Source organism: Chinchilla lanigera, unplaced genomic scaffold, assembly GCF_000276665.1.
Source record: "Chinchilla lanigera isolate Chin_1 unplaced genomic scaffold, ChiLan1.0 scaffold00005, whole genome shotgun sequence".
NCBI lineage: Eukaryota > Metazoa > Chordata > Mammalia > Rodentia > Chinchillidae > Chinchilla > Chinchilla lanigera.
Window position 1 is genome coordinate 22,353,007 of NW_004955406.1, and position 21,929 is coordinate 22,374,935.

The 21,929-nt window shown below is 45.3% G+C and overlaps 1 protein-coding gene across 2 annotated transcripts in view; it reads right to left on the reverse strand.

Moving 5' to 3' along the window:
- Positions 1-2,710: 2,710 nt before the first annotated feature.
- The window catches only part of Ncf2 (neutrophil cytosolic factor 2), a 29,030-nt gene continuing 9,811 nt past the window's right edge, over positions 2,711-21,929 (reverse strand). The window contains exons 4-16 of one of the 2 annotated variants that reach the window (XM_013521507.1): positions 21,096-21,158; positions 20,137-20,271; positions 19,087-19,194; positions 17,895-17,954; positions 16,358-16,401; positions 14,139-14,280; positions 13,853-13,921; positions 12,878-12,953; positions 9,401-9,426; positions 8,825-8,976; positions 8,589-8,700; positions 6,313-6,490; positions 2,711-3,171 (exon numbers count right to left, since the gene is read on the reverse strand). In XM_013521507.1, the coding sequence (XP_013376961.1) occupies positions 3,059-3,171; positions 6,313-6,490; positions 8,589-8,700; positions 8,825-8,976; positions 9,401-9,426; positions 12,878-12,953; positions 13,853-13,921; positions 14,139-14,280; positions 16,358-16,401; positions 17,895-17,954; positions 19,087-19,194; positions 20,137-20,271; positions 21,096-21,158 (1,278 nt within the window). In that variant the 3' untranslated portion in view covers positions 2,711-3,058. The remainder of the gene's footprint in view (positions 3,172-6,312; positions 6,491-8,588; positions 8,701-8,824; positions 8,977-9,400; positions 9,427-12,877; positions 12,954-13,852; positions 13,922-14,138; positions 14,281-16,357; positions 16,402-17,894; positions 17,955-19,086; positions 19,195-20,136; positions 20,272-21,095; positions 21,159-21,929) is intronic. The other variant, XM_005375038.2, reaches the window with a different exon arrangement.

Sequence of the window (21,929 nt, forward strand, 5' to 3'; positions counted from 1 at the left end):
CGGGGCCTCTCAGAAGTTCTGGCAGGCCCTTCTCTGGCCTGGAGATTCCAGCAGGAAATGCCCTTGGCTCTGTAGGTGCTTGAGCCCTCGAAGATGCAGTGTGGGTGTTGGTGCTGGGCTGGACGAGCAGGTGACTGCTGTAGGATTTAAAATTAATGTTTTTGATTCCTGTACTTTTTGCAGTAGCATAGCAAGCCGTCTCACAGAAGGCAGGCCGGTCCATCCGTGGCCTGACACATTTTCTTGGGTAGAAGCTTTCAGTGTGGTTACTTTTTGTTTGGCTGGTTTCTGTGCCCTCATCCTACTTAGCAGCCTCCTGCACCTGTGACCCTCCCTGTTGCTCGTAATTGTTTTCATTCCTAATGTGTACAACGTCTCGCCAAGAAGCCGCGCATGGGGTCCGGCATTTGGGGCCCAAAGGACAGTCTGAAGAGGAGGGAAGCAGGGCCGTCCGCAGAGCCACAGAGAGGCCCGGCCCCGCCCCGCTGCCGTCTCCCAGCCTCCACCTCGAGAGTGCGATTCGAGGCACCGTGGACACACGCACGTGGTGAATAGAGGAAACACAACGGAGACCGTTTTGGACAAGGCGAAAGAAAGGAAAATAAACTTTTTATTGATATTTATTAGGAGGAAAGAGGACTGAAGATGTTCTTACGTAGAAACAGAAGGACAGCATTTCTGTTAGTTACTTCCTGGAAAAGTAATATTTTAAGGGAAAATTATGGAAATTATCTAAATGTCCAATTGCTGTGCTAGTGGTAGGGGTTATTTTCTGGGAGGTCTCTCCATTGCGTGTGTGTGAGAATATGTGTGCGTGTGTGGGCACCCACACATGTCCATCTGCTCCCCCAGAGGGAAGGGGTTGTGTGTTTGAGTGTATGGAGTCAGTGTGGAACGTAGCCAGAAAACAGCTGCAGAGCAAAGCACATCAAGGAGCCCCAGTTGTCACTGGAGTCTGGGCAACCCCAGCAATTAAAAGGGGTGAGATAATGCTCATTGCTCTTCAGAAAGAGTGGTTGAAGCCCCCATATACTTACATTATTGCTCTTTTAGTTTGACACGGTATTTGGGTTTTTTGTTTGTTTTGTTTTTGAAAGGGTAAAGCACCCCCCCACCCCCGCCCGGTCTCATGGCAATACGAAAAACCCTTCGTGCTTCTCTCCGTCCCCTTGCCTGTGTCCACCTTTCCCCACCCACCTCCCGCTTCCCTACTGCCTTTACCCAGGTTGTGTGTTTGAGCTCTGCGTTCAGGCAGCTGCAACATTCCAGTGTTTGAACTGTCACTGATTCTTGCACCCTAGACAAGCTTGTCTTGCACCTAGACAGGCTAGCCAGGTTTTACCATCTCCCTCCCAGTAGTGCCCAGTTCCCATCTACAGCCCCATTCTGCATGAGAATTTGCTGTTTAGAATGTTTTCTGACTCTTGGAGCAGGGTTCCTTACCTTATCATCCTCACTGCAAGAGTAATGAAGTGGGGGAGGAGAATCTTCATCAAAAACTGGTTTTGTGTAGTAAACTTACTTTTGTGGGGGGGTTTTTGTTTGTTGTTTGGGGGGGAATCTTTTCTTTTTTTGTCTGTCTGTATAAGACCTGCAGCTGCTGAAATCAGCTTTGCCTTTAATTAAACCATGTTCTCTCCAACCATATCTGTGTATATATTTATTTTCTATCCTACAAAACACAGTATTGAAGAAAATCTAGCTCAAAGAATTCAGCTCCTCACAGGTCATCCAGACAAAAGCAAAGATGATCAAAACTTGAGTATGTTTCAGGGTTATTTTCACTTTTCTTGGCATTCTAAACCAATGAATTATTATAGAAAGGGAGGTGGAAATAAACTGATTACCGTAGTTCTTTAATAGGGGAAGACTGACTTAGATAAAGGAGTTAGTAGCCCATTTTTATCCCTGTTCTAGCTGTTAATGTGGCAATTCTGAGAAAATACATCCTTTTGACCTATAAAATTCATTAAATCTGATTAACTTCAGTGGTAATTTCTGTTCTTATCCTTGGGATAGCTTTTATTCCAGTTGTATCCCATGTCCTAAGATTCCACTGATCACTTGCTGGACCTTCAGGAGCATGCTGGAAGCCAAGGTTCACACTGACTGTCCTTTCACTGAAGTGTAGATTCAGTCTACAGTTCATCTCCTTACTGTACTTTGCACAAGCACCTACACATTTGAAAAGTTGTAAGCAAACCCATACATACTCTGAAAGAAGAAGGGGCGGCGGGAATTAAGGCCAGCTCCTAAGATCTAGTATTTATAGAATCCTTCATTCAAGTTATCCCTATATAGAGAATAAGTGTAAAGTAATAGAATGCTACTAACCAGCTGACTTCCTTAACATAACTTTTCCTCACTTAGCTGTTAGTGGCATGTATTCAGTGTTGAACTCTTTAATAGAAGTCCCTCTCAGAGAAAGCATAAAGGAATGTACTGCTACTAATTTAATTCTCTGTGGAATTGAATGTTGTATTCCATGGAAGCCCAACTCAGTGTAGATTCTGTGTTCTGTTCAAGAAGTAAAACTTCTGACAAGAAAAAAAACAAGTTAGTTTTATATGTGTGTGCCTTCTGAGTGACCTGTAAGGTTACCTGAAGCCTCAGTAGTCTGTGATATTAATCATATGAAACAAGAGGGTTGCCACTTAGCTTTGGAGCCTGGACCCTTGGTGTCTTGTTTTATTTTTGTGGATAAGTTTGGTTTTTTTAAATTTTTCTTTTTTATTGAGCTATCACATATACAGAAACATGCACTGATTAAAACTGTGCAGTTCAGTGAATTTTCACAAAGTGAATACATCTGGATTACCAGCACTCGAGAGAACCTCATGCCCTTGCAGATACTTTGCACACTCCCCGTGTCTCCATGCGCCCGGAAATCTTTATCCTGGGTGGTTCTGTTACTGTCTTAATAGGTTGAATTTTAACAAGAAAGGTAAGTTAACACTTCCAAACGGTAATGTCTCTGTGATGCACAGCAGAGGTGTGCTAAATCCTGTGAACAAATAATAAGGCTTTCTTTTCTTGAAGTTGAAGATTGTGAAACATCCTAGGTTGCTGTAGGAGTGCTGTCCAAAGCCACGGCTGCACATGCTTCAACAAAAGCTTCAGGGAAAATGCCGACTTTCCCTTTACACTCCCCTTCCAGCCACTCTTCATTCACTGATAAAATGAGAAGTACACATTAATCACTGGAAGCACTATATCACGCTAGGAAAAGCGTCCCTTCGGGGTATTCCCCAAGTGTCTTGTCAGTCATTCCCCACCCCAAGTTGTGGCAACAGGGAAGGGAGCATGGGAAAGTGGTCTGAACTTAAAGTGAACGTAAAGTTTAGCCATCTCACTGAGATTTGTTTGGGATACTATGAAATAAAATACAGAATGAAATAGAATTTTCAAAAAAGTTATTAGAGGTATAAGGTGAAATTAAATCTTTAGATGATTGCTTAAGGAAAGTGAGTTTTGTTGGGAATCTTCATTTCAACAACAGAAGACAAGCCTTGGTTAATAAAAATGAAAGTTCCCTACTAATGGGTTTATCAGAGCATTGAAAGTTGGAGCTGGTAGTAGTTTAGTATATAATTGTAAAAAGGATTTTAGTAATTCCCACTTTGAGCCTTTAATAGTGTAGAGATAGCCGGGCACGGTGGCACACACCTGTAATCCCAGCACTTGGGAGGCTGAGGCAGGAGGATTGTTGCGAATTCAAGACCAGCCTGGGCTACAGTGTGAGCTCAAGGCCAGCCTGAACTGCATAGCAACACCCTATCTCAAAAAGATCCCCCCCAAAAAAGTGTAGAGCTATTGTACTAAAGTGTGTGTACAGACTTCAGAATAACCCAATACATGGGATGCAATTGAAAAATGTGAAAGTTTAAAATGTATTAATTACAGTAAAAGCACATTGCCCTTAATCTCCCTTAAAGTACTACACTGATCAAAGTAAGACAAACTCAGCAGGGCAACTATTAAATCCTGCAGCTTTATATCCGGAACACGCAGTGTTAGGATATGAGCTCCAAAGAACTTGGGCAGCCTCACCCCCATGGCTTGCTGGTTGCGGCTCAGATGGCCTCTCTTGGGTTGACTGATCAAATACACTTAACCCATTATTCTTGCCATTGTCTAAAGCAGTTCTGGAAGTCCTCATGAGTATTTTTCATGAGTGCATTATAGCTGTCTCCATGCCCTAACTGATTCAAAACATTTATTTTTCATGGCCATTTTGACTTTGGGGAAGAGCCAGAAGTTGCACAGTGCTAGATCCAGTAAATAAGGTGGATGAGGACGCGCTGTGTTGTTACAGGCCTTCCTTTCCATTGGGTGGCACTCAGCAGCATTCGCCTCTTAAAAAACACAGAAGAGGACTTCCAGAACTGTTTCAGAAAGTGGCAAGAATGATGGGATATGTTTCCAAAGCTAGAGGGAGTATTTCGAATGTGTTCAATGGCAGTGTGTCTTTCACTGTAATAAATATTTTTTGTTTAAACATTCATATATTTTGTAGGTATCTCAGTCTTACTGAAGAAATGGCCCAGTGCTCAGAGCCATTCCATCAGTAAATATCAGACATCTTAGGTATAATCTCCAAAGCCCGTCAACCAGACCATACAAGTGTCTTAGAATTCCACCTTTGGGTATAAGATGGAACTATGGTGCCTAGAAGCTGCCCCTCAAGATTTTGAAATGAACGTTGAATGTGGCTGAGTATCAAATATTTCCTCTGGTAATTCTGATTGTAAACTAGTTTTCATTCTTATTTATAGTAGTATGGACTTGAAGCATCCTAGATCCTCAAACGGTATTAGAAATGCAAAATCTCAGACCCCATACACACTTTAGTGTCCATTTTTAAGAGGTTCCCTGGGTGATTCACGTGCACATCAAAGTTTGGGAAGCATTTTAAAACATTTTAGTTACCATCTGGTAACTGCTGAACGTGGTTGAACTCACCATTGATTCCATCTGTGTGTATCCTGAATCCTGTTTCATGTTGAACTGTGATGAGTGAAATTCTGAAGTGTAAGGGTACTTCCTAATTAAGACTTGCATTTCTCATAGTAAGAAGCACAGTCTCTAATATCCCAGGTCTTTCTTGTATGTTCTCTCATTTTCTACCCCTACGTACTCCTCACCACCCCATTCAAAAAAACAAACAAACAAAAAAAAAATTGGACAATTTAGCTGAGCCCTTCATATTGACAGCTAGAAAATGGCCCTGGGAAGCCTTAGCCTGATCCCTCCCATTGAGTTTCTAATCTCCCCTGAAAGAAGTACACTGCAGGGCACTCTGCTTTTCTATACTCACTTTGAGTTGCTTTCCTGTACATATTTGTATATTTTGTAGCCTTTCAACTTTAAAATCTCCTGCCCTCATTTCTTAACCTGTTAAGATTTTCTGTTATAATTAGTAATAGATTTTCACCACTTTGTATTGCTGGTGCACAGCATTTCTGCCGTGTGAGCAAGGCTTTTTGTGCTGGGAATCTGTTGTGCCAGGAAGAGAAATAAGACTTACTAAAACTAAATTAGAACAGTGTACAGTCTCAGAGTACAGCCAGACCAGCATCACCTGGGAAGTGGTCCGGAGTGCAAACTTGTGAGCCCCACCCCATGTACCTGAACCAGAGTCCCTGAGAAGTGGACCCAGGAATTCGATTTAGCAAATGGTTCTAGTACTGCTTAGATATACTGAAGTTTGAGAATCACTGATTAGAACTCTCCACTGTTTTATTTTTTGATCTGTTGATTCTTAATCCAGAAAGTTACCGGAAATATAGGGCAGTTATGAATAGCTGCCCCAGCTCCCTCCCCCACTTTTTTGAGACAGAGTCTTACGGAGTTGCTAAATTGCCCCCGTTGGGTCCAGACTTGGAATCCCCCCACCTAAGCTGCCCACGTAGCTGGGGGCATCACTGCCATGCCCAGCAAATAGATTGTTTTAAGACAAATTTACCTGCTTTTTTTTTCTCTTTGGAAAGTGCACCAAATCAAAGATTTATGGTTAGGCTCATAGGGAAAGTGATTCTAGCCAATTTGTTAACTCTTAGAATGAAAATCCCTAGTTTTCCAAGCAACCATCTTTAATAACAAAGGTGTTATCAGTCGTATATATATGAATTACTTGCCTGCTTAGTACAGCAAAAGACAAGAAACCGATACTCATTCATTTTTGTTCCTTCTTGCTGAAAGTGGGAAAGGATATTGAAAGTACTGACTAAAGTTAGGTTTGTGGGCTACTGATGTTTTCTTCTTTCTTCCCGTTTCCGCTAAATGTGAGTTCCGTTCTGTGACAGCACTTACCCTTTGACAGCACCAGGATTACATCCCCTTCCTGAAACTCTAGGTCCTCCGGTTGGGTGGCCTCATAGCTAAAGAGTGCTACCACTTGGCTCCCTTCTTTAAACTGAGGTTCTTTTATCTGGCTGTTACTGTCACATTTTTCACTTTCCTTGGGTTCTTCTAGGAAGCCTTGGTCACCCTGAAATAAGAAAAGGTTTGTTAATTTTGCCAGTTTCTTGGCCAGTCAACACTGAACATCACAAGAGGAAATGGTAAAATGTCCAGTATAAGCTCATAAAGACCAGTTTGTGATCAGTGCCTAGCATAGACGAAGTATGCATTTTAAGGCTACTGGGTGGCTGGATGAGTGAAATCAAAGTGTCTGAAGAGCCACACAGAGTCTTAAAATACCTTACTGGAACCTGGCTTTAGTCCTAAGAAATGTAGGATGGGGTTCTTCCTTTCAGGTGGAGAAAGTACGAGTCACAGGTCACAGCCTATGGCCCACCTTGGGCTTTGCAGCAGCATTCTGACAGGCTCTCCCCAGCACCACCATTAGGGCCCTTGTTAAAAATGCAAGTTTTTTTTTGCCTTCTCCATCCCAGACCTACTGAAAAGAGAAAAGACCTTCCTGAGGGTGGGGCCCTGCAGACTCCTTTGAAGTCCTCTAGGTATTTCCTGTATTTGTTAAAGCTTCAGAACCACTGCACAGTGCCATACTATCTAAGGCCATGAAAAAAGCTTGCCTTTTATCTGTAAAAACACTTTCTTACACATTTTAGACACTATAATCTTAGGCCTCTTACATGTTATTTTGTGCTGCATAAATAGAAGGACGCAGTTTCTGGAGGTCTGAATCATGGGATTTAATAAATCAACAATAGAAACCATGTAGGCTAAAGTGCAGTGTTAAAATTTCCAGTTTCTGTGTTGAGCCATGGTGCACCCTGTTTACTAAAAGGCAGCACAGGGAGGTAGAAGTGACGCTGTGGGGTCCACAGATCTAGGCTTATATCCCAGTTGCCCTGCTTACCACGTGTGTGTAACTGCAGAACTTAAGGGCCTCACCTGAAGAGGCTGAGAGATTAAATGAGATGGCAGGGAATAATAACTGTTTATTGAACATACATTCTGTATTAGTACTATTTCAGTACAAATGTTACTTGGTTACTGATAAGTGTTCCAGCTTACAGTAGATGTATAATAGGTGTAACTTTTTCTAGTTAGTGAGAACCTGACTCACTGGCTCCAAGGTAAGAGAGAGATACAGAGTGTTCAACAGTGAGCCTGGATGAGTTCCAGAAAGACTTGGAAATTTGGGGAACATTACATAAGGGTAGCCACTAAATGGACTGACCTCAGCAAAGGGAAAAAATAATTTTTTAAAAAGTTTTTTAAGTGCAATCACATGGACAGCAGAGGAATCCCTTCTAGGCAGATGTCCGAGTAAATGGATAAATTGCAGCATCCATGCAATGGAATACTATTTAGTAATCAAAAGAAACGGATTCCTGAAACCCAAAAGACTGTACAATATAATCCATGTATGTAAGGTGGTACAGAAGGTAAAGGAATATTGACAGCAGATACTAGTTTTCAGGGGTCAGAGTTGAGGGAATTAACAACAAAAAGACATGGCAACTTTTCCTCTGGCCCTGAAGGGCCAAGTCAAGAGTGTTACCTTGTAGCTCCCCCTTTTAGCTTCTCGCTTTGCTCCTGACTCCCGTTGTTCTTTATTGAAATTACAGCGAGATGGTAATAAATGCAGGCTCTGGAGCCAGCTGGCCTAAGTCATCTCGGTCAAGTTGCTTGCTCTGACTGCCCTTTCCTAAATTATAAAATGGGATGGTGCATACTTAATGGAGGGATTATAACAATCATAATACGGAACACACTGCACAGTGTCTGGAACACCGGAAGTTCTCAGAAGATGCTTGCTATTAGGAGGAGGCTGTTACCAAGTCATCTCTGTGAAAGGAATGCTCACTATTTTTTACCTGCAAGAGTTCTTCATAGAAATTTAAGAAGGTGAAGAATGGTAGTGAGCTCAGCCTCAAGCTGTGACTTCATGCCAGCCATTGCTTGACATAATGCTGACCTGTTCAGGCCTAGCAGCCGGTGGAGGGGGCTCCGGGTTTCCTGCGGGCCCCTGGGCCTGCTGGGGCCGCGCTTTTCCATGGGAAACCTTTCCCAGCTGCAACTTGTTACCCACCCTAACCCCACCAGCACAGTGCCTGGTAGCAGAAGGAGCTCAGTTAATGTTGAACCATTGTCAGCCCTGGGCTCTCTGTACTCACTACTGTGTTCTCACACCAAAGAGTAAGGCAGTAGTTTTTCGCTTGGCTCCAGGCATCCTGCATGTTTTCTTCAGAAAGGGTCACCAGCTCATTGCTGTCCCGAGGCAGATAACTGAATGGGGGTAACAAGCAGGGACCAAGTTAGAGACCATAAGCACAAAAACCATCCCATCTGTCCTCTGGGCCATCGTGAGATCCGGAGCTGTGCCCCTGAGTGCTGCCTTCGAGGAGCTCACCTCAGCTTAGTGTGTTCTGGCAGGAGCTGTAGTTTTTTGGACACCATGTGCCAGACTTGGCTGTAGGGAAGCCCAGGTTGAATCTCCACGACCACTGTGTACTTGTAGTGCACCTTGAGCGTGTAGAGCATGGGAACCCTGAGCTGTATTTCCTGAGAGAGGTAGAAGCAAAGGGAACTCCCGAGTGAGGCTTTCAGCAGCATTACGGGTGACCATTGCTTGTCATGCTGGCATAGGGCTATCCCGTGTAGCAGCGGAGAAGCCAAGAAGCGACAGGCTTCACATTCACCCTGAAAGGCCTTCAGAAATCCTCAGCCCAACTCCCACTTGAACTAATATTCTACTGGGCAAGATTTGGCAGACCAGCGGGGGAATGCGTGAGCAGGGGGACGCGGTGAGGGGCTCCATAGCCCACAGACTGAGCTGGAACTGTGTGACCCTCCCGGTGGGACACTAATCCAGACAGGCATGCCTGTGCTTGACAGCCCAGACCCTTCCATCCTCTCCCACTTCCCTTCTTCTTCTCCCACTTCCCTTCCTTCTTCTGCCACTTGAAAAAGGAAAGGAATTTTTTACCTTGGGCTCTTCTTTTTGTTTCTGACCTAAATGGAAAAAGTAAAAAGTAAAAGAAAAGAAGGTGGTGAAGGAACAGTCTTGGCTGGCCCCTGCCATGCACAGAACGGAACCTCTTAGAGCCCGGGACCACGCTTCTTAGCCTTGAATCTCGGGGGTAATTTTTAGCCTTAGTAAGCTGCAGGGAACATCTCACTCTGGGAAAATAGGAAGGTCATGAATACGTGAATAAAGTCATGTATCTGCTCCTAGGGAGCAGTCAGTCTCTGCTCCTAGGGAGCCAGGAGGTGATTATTGAAGAGCTAGCAGTACATCCTTACCAACCAACCCACAAGGTTAGCCAGGCTCCAGATCAGTTAAGCCTGTATAATCCAAAGCAATGAAAAAAGCAGGGAGTGCGAGAGGAGCCACAGGTCACCAGAAGAACTATTAGAACCACTTACCTTTTACCTTGTCTTTTATTTTGTGTATGTTTTTTAATGTGTATAATTTATTAACAGTGGTATGCATATAACTTACATGACAGAAGCATAAATATATTTACTATAAATATATTTACTATATATTTATTATATATGTACATATATTAAATACATTTAATATATGTACATAATTTCTAAAAACAACCACTTACCTCCAACTCTGCTGATCATTAGAATAACCTAGGCATTTTTTTTGCTAAAAATACAAATTCCCAAGCCCCATCCCTCCCTGCACACAAAAACGTCAGAATCAAAATCCTAGGAATCTTTATTCTTAAAATCTTCCCTGGTAATGTGTTATCTTTGATGAGCCCCTAGACAGAAAGAATAAGAACAAAAAAACAAGGATGGGGGAGTTGAAATAATTTGCATATGAATATGTATTTTGCAATGTTAGTGTTAAATGTCCTAAATGTGACAACTGCACTGCGCTTACACAAAAGACTGTTCCTAGGAGAGACACGCTCAAGGTGGATTGTGTCATGTGTCTGCAGTTTAACTTTCAAATGGCTCAGGGTTAAAATATAATTATATGAAGGCCAGCAGGACATGCACATGGTACAAGATGTGAACAACTGGTGAATCTGGGTGAAAGGCATTCTGATGATTATTGTGTACTTTTCTTTTAGTTGTCCTGAAATTTGTTTTTATTTAGTGGATGATCTATTATTGTTCTTTTTTACTATTATTCAGTTTTATTGATACAATTTAGATTTAATGATCACGTTCATCATAGAGAATTTGTCCTGATATATATGTCTTGATTCCTTTTTTTCCATTCCCTTCCCCTCCCTTCAACCCCTATTCTCCTCCTCATTTACAAAAGCTTTGTTTCCATTTTCTCCTTCTTTTCTCATTTTTTCTTTTTCGTTCCTCCCTGCTCCCCCTCTCTAGTTCCCCTTTCCTTTTGAACAATTTCTTCCTATTTCACAATACCTATTATACATTTTGGTTCTTACTTACACTTTCAGTCTCTTGCACCAGAGAGACAATGCTACAGTTATACATTTGTCCAATTTATTTTGCTTAAGAGTATAGTCTCAGGGTCCATCCCTTTAGCTATAAATGTCTCAAGTTTATCCTTCTTTTTGGCTGAGTAGTACTCCAACGTATAAAAAAAACCACATCTTTTTTATCCATTCATCAGTTGATGGGCATTTGCATTTTTTCTAAGATTTAGCTATTCCAAACTGTGCCGCCATAAACATAGGTGCACATATATTGGTGTGGTATGATGTTTTTAATTCTCTTGTGAAGATACCAAGGAGGGGAATAGCTGGGTCACACGGGACCTCTAGTTCTAGTTTTTTGAGGAATCTCCACACTGATTTCCACAGTTGTTGTACCAGTCTATGCAATCCAAATCAGAATACCACTAGCATACCAACCAGAACTAGAGAAAACATTCCTAAAATTCATTTGGAATAAGTGGTGCTGGAAAAACTGGCTTCCCACATGCCATACACTAAAACTAACCCATGTCTATCACCATGCACTTAACTAAAATCAAAATGGATCAGAGATCTAAATATTAAAACAGAAAGACTAAATCTGCTGGAAGATAAAATAGGTAGAACTCTTGAAGACACTGATGTAGGCAAAGACTTAATGAACAAAACCCCAGCTGCATGGAAAATGAAATCAACTATGGATTCTGATACAAAGAATCAACCAGATCTCATCTTATTAAAAATTTGCACAGCAAAAGAAATCACCAACAGAGTGAAAAGACAACCCACATGTTATGGTTTGTGTCTGGGTGTCGCCCCAAAGCCTCATGGGGTCATGGGGTGGGCTTTTAGAGTTTGATTGATTATGGGTGTGAGAGCTGCACCCACCCTGGGGTGGATAGTTTGCACATGTAAGGGAGAGGAAGAGGCTGCTTGGGGCCATTCCTGGCTTTTGTGCTTGTTGCTTTGCTGTGTTCTGCTACCATGAGCTGTAGGTCTCTGCCATGTGCCACTCTGCCTTGTAATTTGCCAAGTACGGACTGAAACCTCCACAAACTGTAAGCAAAATAAACCTTTCCTTCCTTAATTTTGGGCGTCTGGTATTTTGTCCCAGCAACGAGAGAAAAGTAACCAAGACAGCACAGTATGGGAAAAAATTTTAGCCAGTTGTTCCTCAAAGGCCTAATACCTAGAACATATAAAGAACTGAAAAAGATCAGATACCCCCAAATTTAAAGACTCGATCCAAAAATGGGCATGTGAGATGAATATATACTTTTCAGATGAAGAAGTAGAAATGGCAAATAAATGTATGAAAAAATGTTTAACATCACTGGGTTATTCAAGAGATGCAAATTAAAACAACACTGAGATTCCATCTCCAGAAAGAATGGCTATCATCAGAAAGTCAACTAATAACAAATGCTAATGTTGGGGATGTGGGGGAAAAGGAACCCTTCTCCACTGTTGGTGGGGGTATAGGCTGGTATGAAATCTGCCTAAATTGCACTAGTGACAGAAAGCCCATTACTTCCCCAGACAGTCAGGCAAGATCCTTATAGGGAGAAAAATCTCCCTTTCACATCTCCCATTGGTTCTTTCCCACCCTACACCCTCCCAGGACTGCGGGAGTGGTTTCTTCTCCAGATATAGCTCCTCAGACATTTGAAAAGAGCCATGCCATGCCCCTCTGGCGTAAAAACATACAATTACAGCAACTTTTCTTCAGGAGCATGACTTCAGTACTTAACAAATAAGGGCTTTGGTGACTACTTGAGAGGGGACACTCACTGTCCCTCAGAAACCACCGTTCAACCACGCCCCATGTGTGTTTTGGAGCAGGCAGGGGGAAGGGACCCTGACTTCATGTTTGGGATGGGTAGCTAGTGTGAGAATGCGGGGCTTTGGCATTGAGGGGTAATAAACTGAGAGGCACACTGGGAGAAGAAAGCACAATTTCCAGGAAAGCTAGGCAAACCACTCTCATTCAGAAGCCGGCCTGAAATATTCCTCAACCAGGCTTGTGCTGTTGCTCCAAGGCCACTAACCTGGTGACAGCTGGGGTCTCCCTGGGGCATTGGAACTGGGAGGAGGTGGGATGTCGGGTTCCAGGGAGGTTTCCTCCTAGAGGGGACAGGAAGAGAGCCAGAGTCTTCATTTAGACAGAGTTCTCAGGACAGTGCCAAGGGGAAAGGAGCCAGGTGCAGATGACTTTCTAAAAGCTAGAGTGGTCATGACATCTGAGAAATGCTAGGAAAACATACTGATTCAAAGGGGAGGAAAGTGTAGCCTGAAGACAATAAAAGTCACAGTAGAAAGGACCTTCACAATTGCCTCCTAAACCCTTGCCACCTTACCATCGCTTGGAAATACCCTGGAGAGAGGATAGGATTCTACACTCCTGTCTCAACCGAGGAGAGAACTGAGAAAGGGAAATTCTGCTTCTCATTTCACGGTATTGGAATACTGCAAAGCACCAGGAAGTGCTGATCCCACAGCATGGGAAGAGAGGCTCTGCTGCCATCAGATCATTTACAGAGCTGCTCAGATCCAACAGAGAGCACTCTCTAGGCCTGGCAGAAGGGTAGGCTCTTGGAGGAGGCTGGCGGAGGTGGTGACAGCTTCAGAAAAAGTGCCTGCCAAGGCCCATTCTGATTCAACAGTGTTAAGACAGATCTTATTTGTTTTTAATGGCACCGCACTAACACATTGGCGGTTCTTCCTGGTAAAGGAGACACATGTGAGGAGGACTAACCCTCAAAATCCTGGTAGGCTTTGAGTCCCAAGCCACCCTGCCCAGGAGGAGTCACAGAGCTGGGCAGGCCCAGCGGACCCTGCACTCAGCACATTTGGGACTTCTCCCTTGTCCGCAGGTTCAACTCTGAGCAGCTAGTGCCAGCTCAACTGGCCCAGGACCAACAAGTCTTTCTTTACTGAGTGACAGAACCTCTTCCGTGCTACTTTTCTCCCCTCCAAAGAGAGATCTGCCACAGTGGGAGGAAATGGGTCAGGCACTTTGTTACCTGGGGATGCTGCTGAGGATGAATCCGTAGTTCAACTGGCTCAAGGTAGTTGCAAGGAACAAGTCCCTTCTGCAGTGCAGCGTCATGGAATCAGAAGGGGGAAAACAGAGTTATAATCATCAGTGCCCCTGCCATGCAACAGCCCCGAGCCGTAGGGGGAGGGACAACGACAGACCAAAACACTTGGCTCATCTGCAAATAAGGTAGCAGATATTACTTCAACAGAAGTTCTGCCATTTACCACCAGGTCCCATACGCTTAGGACCTCCCCTGAACCTCTGCATACCTGCCCATTGAACATGACCGTGGCCCAGTTATCATTGCCCTTCTTCAAGACAAAGACGATGTTTCCTGGCATGACCTGGAGCTCCTCTGGTGTCTCAGGAACAAACCTAAACAGCACCCGGTGAGCCTCCCCTTCCAGAGCCCTGCGGGAAGGGAGACAGAAGACCTAGCCCACTGTTTAGCTTGGACCATATCCTCTCACTTGGTGCTGTGGGACCAGAATAATGAGACAGAATTGGCTCCAGGGTCACTCTAGCTCCACATCTACCTGACCATGTGACCTGCCTGGCCTCCTAAAGGGACTTGGCAAGAAAGTGCATGTGAGGATGCTGCGTAAACACAGAAGATTCTACTACCAACTGCCACCCACCCCCATTTTCCACAGGGGTTAGGATCCAAGATCCCAAGGGGGATACCTGAAACTACCTATAGCACTGAAGCCTCACTATACTGTTTTTTCTTACACCTACACACAAATGTAATGCTTTCCCCAACTGAACTAAACACTACCATACACCGTAGCTGTAACTTTTACAGTTTGAAGTGTGACAGCAAAACCAGCACAAATTTCTTTTGTCTTCAAAATCTCACAAGTAGAAAATTCTTTCTTACTATAGATCTTGGCAATCTTAGCATATGTTTTTTTTCCCTTTCTTTAGTAAGTCGAGAACTTCCACCTTTTCACTGTGAGGAAGTTCTTTGCTTCTCCTCTATAGCAAAACTCTTACACTTTGGACAGTTTAAATGAAATATGGATTACTTGAACAGAAGCACCGTGATAGCACAACAGACCTTCTTTATTGCATAGACAGATGGCCACTAAGTGCCTAAGGGGCAGGTAACACGTAGAGCCTAGTGTGCTGGACAAATGAATGATTCATGTCCCTAGTGGGAGGGAGCAGGAAGTGTGAGATTTCATCATGCTACTCAGAATGGCACTATTCAAAACTTATGTTTTATTTCTGGAATTTTCCATTTAATATTTTTCAACTGTGGTAGACTACAGGAACGGAAACCCCAGAAAGTAAAACTGCAGATAAAGGGAGACGACCGTATATGCTGTGGGACAAGGATTTTTAAAAAAACAAAACACCAAAACAACACAAGATAGTGAAGCTGACAGTCCCTACTCTCCCTTCCCTTCTGGGGCAGAAGTTCCGAGTTGGATAAAATTGGCCAGGTCCCACACATGCACTGGGTGGGTTGGGGGAGTAGGGTGAAAGGAAAGGCACAGGTGGAAGCTGAGTGAGAAAGATGAATGGGGAAGAGGTGGGAGACATCATGGGCCAGGTATGGGGAAGAGATGAAGAGCAAGAGGTGAGCCGTGAGCAGTATGAGGGCTGTGTACAGAGGGCTCCCAGCAGCCTTGCTGTGTGCAGGGCAGAGCCATTTCCTGACTCCTCGAGACCCACCTCACTCCTCCACACTCTGGCGCTGCTGCTTCGTGCCATGGTGGGATGTGTGAACGAGGCTGGCTTAAGGCTGTCCCATGTGGTTTTCAGGCTCCCTCTGCTTACCCTACCCTCGGCCCTTTCTTCTGTCTCCAAACATCCCATCTGCTGTGTAAGGGATACAGACTCCTCCAGCTCCAGGGCGCTCACCCAGCCTTCTCACTTTTGTAGCTACTTTTCACTTTTGTCTAAGCTCTTTCATTGCTAAGGAGATAAGTAGGTTTCTTCTGCTACTTGGAGGGAATTCTTAAGAAAACTGTAGGTTGTGTCATGTTGCTTTCCATCTTACAGAAGAATGACTTCCTTTTCTTGCATCCTTCCTCTTACTGCTTCAGAGAACATGTGCCAATGGAGTGAGAAACACCCAGGCAGGAAAGGGGACACCACTGTAGCTTCCTGTCAAGAGAGCTGTAGCCTCACCCTCTTCTGAGGGGCCCTGATGCCAGCACAAAGCTAGCCTCTGACCTTGGACTTTTTCCCACACCAACTGCTGCACTTCCACAAGCTCTCACCACGTGAGTTGCTATGCACATTGACGTGGGGACCTGGGGACACGATGTAGCTGTAACAAGGCCCTGCTGGTCAGCTCCACAAAAGCCAAGACTCCATCCTCACTGCATTATTCTGTTGTAACCTTGCAAACAGAAGGAGCCTCCCATTCTAGAAAAGTCCACAGATTTAGAGCCAGCTTCATCTTCTTTACCCTGTTATTGCCATCAACTCCAGCATGGAGTTGGATACTCTGCATATGGATCTGAATCTAACTTACCTGAAGATCTCTGGGGTTTTGGGTCTGGGTGGAGGCTCGGCTGCCTATGGAACATTCAGGAGAAATGAAGAAGGGAGGACAGTGGGGGAGGGAGAGAGCAGACCGTTAATGGTAATGTGAGCATTCTTCCAGTCCAGAAAATCAAAGGCTGCATTTCTGGCTGACGGGAACACTGCCTAGGGAGAAGGCACAGTGCATCCTGAGTAAACCTTGGAAAATAACACCTCCCACCAGCTCCCCAGGCAGTGATTTCGCCAGCACAGCACTTCCACTTGAGCCAGAGCTGGCTTCTGGAGAAGGTTAGCTGTCACACAGCAATGTGGTGTCAGGGAGTGCTTTGACCTTGAGCTCTGTCCCTTTCCCAGGACAGTTTCCAAAAGCTCTGTTCTATAATTAATGTCTGCTCTATCACATGACAATTCTGGGTGTTTAAAATCAACTCAGGGCCCACTGGCCAGGCCAGAATTTTCTTCCAATACAGATTTCCTGTTTCTACACTGCGTATCTTGGAGTCTAGTTAGCTGGGCTTCTTTTCCCTCTTGTGGTCCTTTGGCTGAACTGAACGTCAAGGCCCTTGGGTTTTCTTCAACTTTATTATGAAGGAACAGCAGAAGGAGTCTGGACCCTGGCGCTCCGTTATCCTTCTTGCTGGTCCCACTCTGGCCCAGCAGTGATCATGCTGACCTAGCGAGGTGGTCAGTGCTGTCCTGGGCAGGGGCCAGGGAGTGTCCATGCTCAGCACACCTCCCTCTGCTGTGCTGCCCCTGCCCTTGCCCATCGAGGCCACTGCAGTAGGGCTCTTATGTTACCCTCCTCTAGTCCCTAGGACTTTATTTCCTAGGACAATCAGTCCCTAGGTCTTCATTTCCAGATTCACCACCGTTCTACTCATCTGAGACCATCTCTCCGAGCACATTTGGGTCTGAAAAATGAGTCCCTCTGGCACCCGACTAGTGTTGCCAAGAAAATCCCCTACAGAGAAGCAAATAAATGGGGCCAGGAAAGCCTAAGTCCTCAAGCCCCAGGCTTATTAAAAAGCCTTCCACAAGCTGGCCTTGGTGGTGCATGGCTATAATCCAACACTTTAGGAGGCTGAGACAGGAGGATCACAAGGTTTATCCAGCCTGGACAATTTAGTAATCTATAAGACAGTGTCTCAAAAGTGGGGAGGTGGGGCTGGGGATGTAGCTTGGTGCAAAGCCCCACTGCATCCCCAGTTCAATCCCCAGTACTGGGAGCGGGTGTTTCTACAGCTTGCATCTCAGTTTTCTGAGGGAATGGTCAAGGCTTCACAAGACAACAGATCCATTAGAATTTAGAGGGGTGAAGACATGAGATTAGCTGACATGGCTGTCATCCTGACTGGCCGTGGACACTGGGACTAAATGGGCAGGCAGTCCCTTCAGCAGCACAGAGTAGCCGGCAAGGAGCCCTCTTGTAAGCTGTCTTGTAAGGGCAGCTCAGCACAGTTCTCCCTGGGGGTGTTTCCCAGACATCTCTGGAGATTAGCTCCAGGCAGCAGGGCAGGACCACTCACCTGCGGCTGTAGAGGGGCGAACCCGGAGAAGCTGTCTTGATCCACCACAGATGCCACAACCTGAAATGAAGACAGCAGGGTGTGAGGGCTCTGCGGGCCTGTTTTCCCATCTTAAGATTTCCTCTTTTCTCATGCTGCAGATCCATGTTCACTTGTGCCGGTGGCAGAAGGAGAGGTGGCTAAGGATTAGGTTACTCATTTTCTATACTAAAGTTTCAGAACCAAAGAAACTAGTTCTCACCTCACCTCCAATAATCCAGCTCACTCTTCCTCTCCAAAAAGAAATTTTTTTATTACAGTGAAACTCATATTAAGTAAATGAGTTAGTACACCCACAGTGGTGCACGGCCACCACCTCTATCGGGTTTCAAAACATTGTTTCTCACCCCAAAAGAAAATGGTGTACCATTAAGCAATTAATCCACAGTCCTCTTTCCCCAGGGCCTCGAAGCCATGAGTTTGTTTGCTATCTCTGTGGATTTGCCTGTTCAAATATTTTAGATAACAAAAGGAATTGTACAACATGTGGCCTTTTGTGTCTGGCTTCTTAGGCACAGCATCGAGTTTTCGGGGTTCATCCTTGTTGCCGCTTAGATCAGTGCTTCATTCCTTTTTTTTGGCTGAGTAATTCTCCATTGCAGATCACATTGTGCTTATCTATTCATCCACTGATGGATATGTGGACATCTGTAGTCCTAAATATGTGTCAAAGTCAAACTCAGCTTTGGAGTGAAACTGCTGATTCACTTTGGACTCTGTCTGAAAGGATTTAAGACCTGGATTCAGAAAGAGTCCAGTATAGGAAGGAGTCTGGTCACAGGGCTGTGGGAGAGGGACAGAGTCCTCCCAGCAGTGAGAAGTGAGCTACAGGAAGCGTGGAGCCCAGGGCATGCCTTGAGCGTCCTCTCCCCTAACTTGTTCTCTCCTCCTCGCAGAATCTTCTTCCCCCTGGCTCAACCTTGTGCTGCTTTAGCGTCCTGAGAGTAACTGCAGGCCCGCAGGGAGAAGTGGGCAGCCTGGAGAACACAAGCCAGAGGCATCTGCATGTCCTTTAGCCAGACCTTGTCACTGTGAGCCAGCCTCTCCTTGTGATCATGGGGCCAGAGCCATGGGGAAGACAGCTCTTCCCAAGAGCCCCTACCTCCTGGAGCGACACGGCCTGGGCAGAGGAGCCTCAAGCACTCCCACCTACCGTGGCCTTGCCTAGGTAATCCTTCTTGGCCAGCTGGGCCACCTGTCTCTCGTTTGGTCGAAACAGCCTCCCCACAGGGATTACCACCGGCTCGTACAGCTTCTGTTTCTGTAACACAGAAAACAACGGGCGGTCACGTGCTCTTAGTGCTAGCAGCTGGCTCTGAGCATGCTAGCAGCTCGTCTCTGGGTTTCTTCACTGTGCAGACAACACGGGTACAGTTAGTACTGCATCAGCGCCACTGAATGCAGCCACCCAGATGTCCTTATGCTGCTCGTGATTAGAGTTCCGAATCTGAACACAGGGTGATAATACTTGTGCAGCTCCCCTCATCAAATGATGTAAGATCCATTGAAATAACCTCACGAGAGCACTTTTTCCAAATTGGTAAGGACTGGTCTTCTTATTATTCTCGACTGTAAGGTGGGAACCGTTGGTTTCAATACCATCTCGTGCTGCAAGACCATGTGGACATCTGCCAGTGTTATGTGCCCAGTGGTCTCTTTTCCTAGAGGGCAGTGCCTCTCTCCCTGTCTACATAGTGTCCCTTAGGGTGGCCAGGACCCTAGCCAGAGCCACGACAGTGCTCCCCTGGGACTGGCATTGCTGGTATGGAGAGCCATGTAAAGACTGCCTTGGACCCTCTCCTTCTTGGTGCTTTAAAAGTCTTATTTAAAACTAGTTTCATTCTTCCCTGCACTCAAGTCCCTGGAAATTTTCACCATTGACCCATATAATCAATACACTGTTGCTGAGAGCTATTATGTGCCTGGCACTGTGCCAGGCTCTGGGACTCAGAAATGAACACCCACAGCCTCTGACCTCACAGTGCTTGGGGGCTGCACAGCACTGCCCAACAACTCAGATCCTGCTTCCTGCGGTGCCCCGGACAAGAGGTATATGAGCTTTAGGGCTTGGCTACTCAGCAAAGGAGAAAGAGCAATGTTTCCCAGAACTCTCAGAAAGGAAAGGCCCCCCTTTGTGGGGTCCCCTGAAGCCAGTAAGAACCTGAGGAGGTCCTCTCGCCACCTGCATTGCCGCCACACTCACCCACACACTTTCCATGGCCTTGTCAATCTTGGAATGCCTGGGCTCAGACTTCATGTTCGTCGCCAAAGCTAACTGTTCTTCAGCCTTTTTCCATTCCTGCTTCTTGGCATACATGAAAGCGATGTTGTACAACACCTACAAAGGCAGAGGCCAAGGCATACAATTCAAGGCTATGCTGAATCAAAGTACCAGGGAAGGGTTCACAGGTACACATAGGGAATGCAGCCTGGCGACGCCTTTGCCTTCCCCAGCTTTCCTGGGACTATGTGAAATATCGAGGATTTGTCTTGCTACTGAGTTAGGTCAAGCACAAGCACGGTGTTAAAAAAGCATCACATAAGGTATACACTCAACATCATGGGTATTCTTCCAGCAGCCAACTAGTGAGAAAGGGACAAAAACTGCTGTGTTGGTTTAGTATGGAGAAGAATGACTCGTCCAAGTCCCCATGAAGAGGCAGAATTGAGAAGAGAATTAGGTGTGTGCCCTCCCAGTCCAGCTCCTGCCATGGAGGCTGGGTCAAACCTTTGGAAAGGTGCAGGGTGAGGAGCGGGTTCCAGATACACTGTCCTGCAGCAGCACCCCGGAACCAGGCTTGGGCCACACGAGTTAAGCAGACTGTAACATGGCAATGTGTGTGAGGAAACTCCACAGACAGGATTCAGCGGAGCTGGACAGAGACTTAGCATGGAGCTCACTTGCCTGGGGCAGGAGGGAATGGCAAATTGAGTAATTTTCATAATTTTGCAGGTCTTTAACTAGGGTGTGGGGTTATGAGTATTTGTTTTATTATCATGCTTCACAGCTTACACATAAGCTCAAATAATCTTTTAGCTGCATTAGCAAGGTTTTTAAAAACCTATTTGACTGAAGCAAAGTAGGAAGGATAAGGATGCTATGGAAAAGAAGGGGTGTGACTTTTCAGACTGGGCTATAAAAGACCTGACACTCCACCTTACCTTCTCTTGGTTCTTTGTTCTGTGGGAAGCTGGTGGCCATAGCATGCCAAGACTCAGGCAGCCCTAGGGAGGAGTTCATGTGCAAGAGCTGAGGCCTCCTGCCAAGAGATGCTAACTTGCCAGGCATGGATGGGTGGCAGAGTTGGTGTTTCCATGGAGATAACAGCTGGTGTTAGATGATGGGGGCCAAGACCACGCCCAGAAGTGATGACGTACACTCCCTTCCAGGCCCATTTTTGAGCATCCCCGAACGGATGCCTGCTGCATACAGATGGCTTATGATGGCTTGATTTAAGACTGACGGGGGAGGGGTTGAACCCAAGGCCTCACGCACACTATGAAAGCACTCTGCCACTAAGCTACACCTCCACCCCTTTTTATTTTTTTTTTTTATTTTGAGCCAGGGTCTCACTAAACTATCCCAGGCTCATCTCAAACTAGCAATCCTCTTGCCTAAGTCTCCCAAATAGCTGGGATGACAGTCATGTGCCTCTGTACGCAGCTCTATTTAGGATTTTCTGACTCTTCAATGGTGCAAAAGTACTACAAAAACAGTACTTTAAATTTTAGGTTTTGATCTTTTCCCAGCTAGCAATATGCACTATGATCTTCTCTTGCAATATGGGCAGCAGCATCTTTAAGCAAGGACAGACGACCAGCGACCTACAACCCATACTGTGTTGCTAGCTGTGAAGTTCAGTCAGATGCATTAAACACATTTTCAATGTAGGATTTTTTGTTGTTTTGTTTTTTTGAGACAGGGTCTCATTATGTAGTTCAGGCTGGTCTTGAACTCACTATGTAGCCCAGGCTGGCCTTGAACTCACAGTGATC